At 26.2% G+C, this 2212-nt stretch overlaps 2 protein-coding genes across 2 annotated transcripts; one reads left to right on the top strand and one right to left on the bottom strand.

Annotated features, from left to right (window-relative positions):
• Positions 1–125: 125 nt before the first annotated feature.
• On the bottom strand, positions 126–710 carry ENU1_129950 (Rho family GTPase; the record flags this gene model as incomplete). Its single annotated transcript, XM_008860045.1, has 1 exon — positions 126–710. The coding sequence occupies one exon, from the start codon at positions 708–710 to the stop codon at positions 126–128; it is 585 nt and encodes a 194-aa protein (XP_008858267.1).
• Positions 711–980: 270 nt separating this feature from the next.
• On the top strand, positions 981–1190 carry ENU1_129940 (4Fe-4S binding domain containing protein; the record flags this gene model as incomplete). Its single annotated transcript, XM_008860044.1, has 1 exon — positions 981–1190. One exon carries the CDS (start codon positions 981–983, stop codon positions 1188–1190), a length of 210 nt encoding a protein of 69 aa, XP_008858266.1.
• Between the last annotated feature and the right edge of the window lie 1022 nt (positions 1191–2212).

Genomic DNA, 2212 nt, shown 5'->3' with positions numbered 1-2212 from the left:
TTTTAGTTTTTATATTTTTAAAAAACAAAACGCAAGAGAATTGATTTTAAATAAATAATTACATAATGATAGAATAAAATTATCAAAAGAGAATTAATAATGTTACTTTTTAATTTAAAAGTGAATTATAAAAGAGCACACTTTGATCTTTGCTGTGGTTTATTCATTAACACAGTTTTAACTGCTTCATCGAAAACTGTCTTTAAATTTTCGCTTGTTTTTGCAGAACATTCAATATATTTGACAGCTTTTATACGATTTTTAAGTTCTTCTCCTTTTGCAGTATTAATAACAGTCATACCTTGTTCTGTTAGTCTTTTAACAATAGCAGGATCATTTCTAGTATCAAGTTTTGTTCCAACTAATATAATAGGAACTTTTGGTGCAAAGTGAATAACTTCAGGGTGCCATTTTGACATTACATTATCATATGATACAGAACTTGTGACAGAGAAACATATTAAAAATATTGAAGCAGATGAATAACTCAATGGTCTCAATTGATCATACTCTTCTTGTCCAGCAGTATCCCACAACGCCAATTGAATTTGTCTTGTGCCTGCGGTTAATGACACAACATAATTATCGAATACTGTAGGAATATAATCTTCAGGGAACTTTCTAATTGAATATGAAATGAGGAGGCAAGTTTTTCCAACAGCACCATCCCCAACAACGACTAATTTAATTGATGTGGGTTTTTCACTCATTGATTTTCTTTCAACTTTTTTTAGTTCTGAGTTGTCTATTATTTCTTTGTTTCATGTTTTTTTCGTTACTTTAATATTTTTCTAGAGTTTCTTTTTTTATGTTTTTGAGTTTTTGAGTTCTTTCTATTTTAAGATTATATTTTCTTTTTTTGTACTAAATAACATTTTCAGACAGAAAGTCAAACAAACTCTCCTTAGTCAAAAAGTGATTATTATTCAACATCACTTCATTCCATCTAATATTTAAGCACAATTAAACTAATCTTTATCATGTCAAAAGTATTTACAAGTAAAACTGTTAAAATTACAATCAATCAAGATGATTGTATTGGGTGTGAGGCTTGTGTTCAAAATTGTCCTGTTCAAGTCTATGAGATGATAGATGGTAAGTCAAATGCAACAAATGTTGATAGTTGTTGTAAGGCACTTTCGTGTGTTTCAGTTTGTCCTGTATCGGCAATTACAGTTGATGACATCTAATTCAGTCTTACTTTGTTATCTGGTTTATTTGTAATGATTATTATTTGAAGTAAAAAAGATAAGAGTTATTGATAGGTTGAAGAAATAACAACTCATAGAGTCTAGAACTTTACTTGTTTCAGATAATTTTAATTAAATCCTCAAAGTTTTAGATGGTACTGAATAGAACTTTCAACTATTCCTTTTTACAACAACATATTATGTTCTTCCATTTTCAGATATTTGTACATTGAATTTACCAAAGTATTATGTGGTTTGTTACTTGATAAAATAAGATAAATCCAAAAAGATGAGAAACAAAAGAACAAAGATGGTATATGAAGGACAAAGGATTATTAGGTGTAATAACAAAGATAATTGTAACATAAGTGCAGTCACTTTAAATAACAAAAAGAATGAAAAACAAGATTGGAAATAACAATACCTAAAAGTATTGAGTTACAACAACAAAGAATTTGAAGATCAAAAGAATGAATATTGTTGGAGAATTGACTTAATCAACAAGAATGATAATGAAACAAAAAAGGAAGAAGAAAGAAGAATTAATTTTTGTGACAAAAGAAAGAAAAATTATGTTTTAAGAAAGAAAGAAACAATATATAATTATAACAAATTCCTTGAAAATACGAACAATTGGAAAAATAATAAAATTTTTTTAAAATAAAAACTTAGTAAAAAATAGTTGAAAATACAGTAAAAATCGTGTAATAAGAAATAAAAAATTTTTCATAGAAGTAGAAATTCATTGATGAAAAAACAACTGCTATTTTCAATAAATTAGACTAAGAGAATAAAAGATAGAATCAAACAGTTTTAAGAGAAAAAATAGAAAAAAAAAGATTAGAAATACAAAAACAATGCTTAATATAAAATATCATCAGAAGATTTAAAAGAAGTGAGGAATTGATGAATTGAAAGTATTAGTAGAAGATGTAGAAATAAGTAGAAGATATACCATAATTGGATTTATCTATGAAGGAGGTATTTAAACTTGTTAATAAGGATTAAAAAAATCAAAACTA

The sequence above is a fragment of the Entamoeba nuttalli genome (assembly GCF_000257125.1).
Source record: "Entamoeba nuttalli P19 unplaced genomic scaffold asmbl_5427, whole genome shotgun sequence".
Taxonomy (NCBI): Eukaryota; Evosea; order Mastigamoebida; family Endamoebidae; genus Entamoeba; species Entamoeba nuttalli.
The sequence above is the reverse complement of the archived record's forward strand: the minus strand, read 5'-3'. Positions and strand labels throughout refer to the sequence as shown.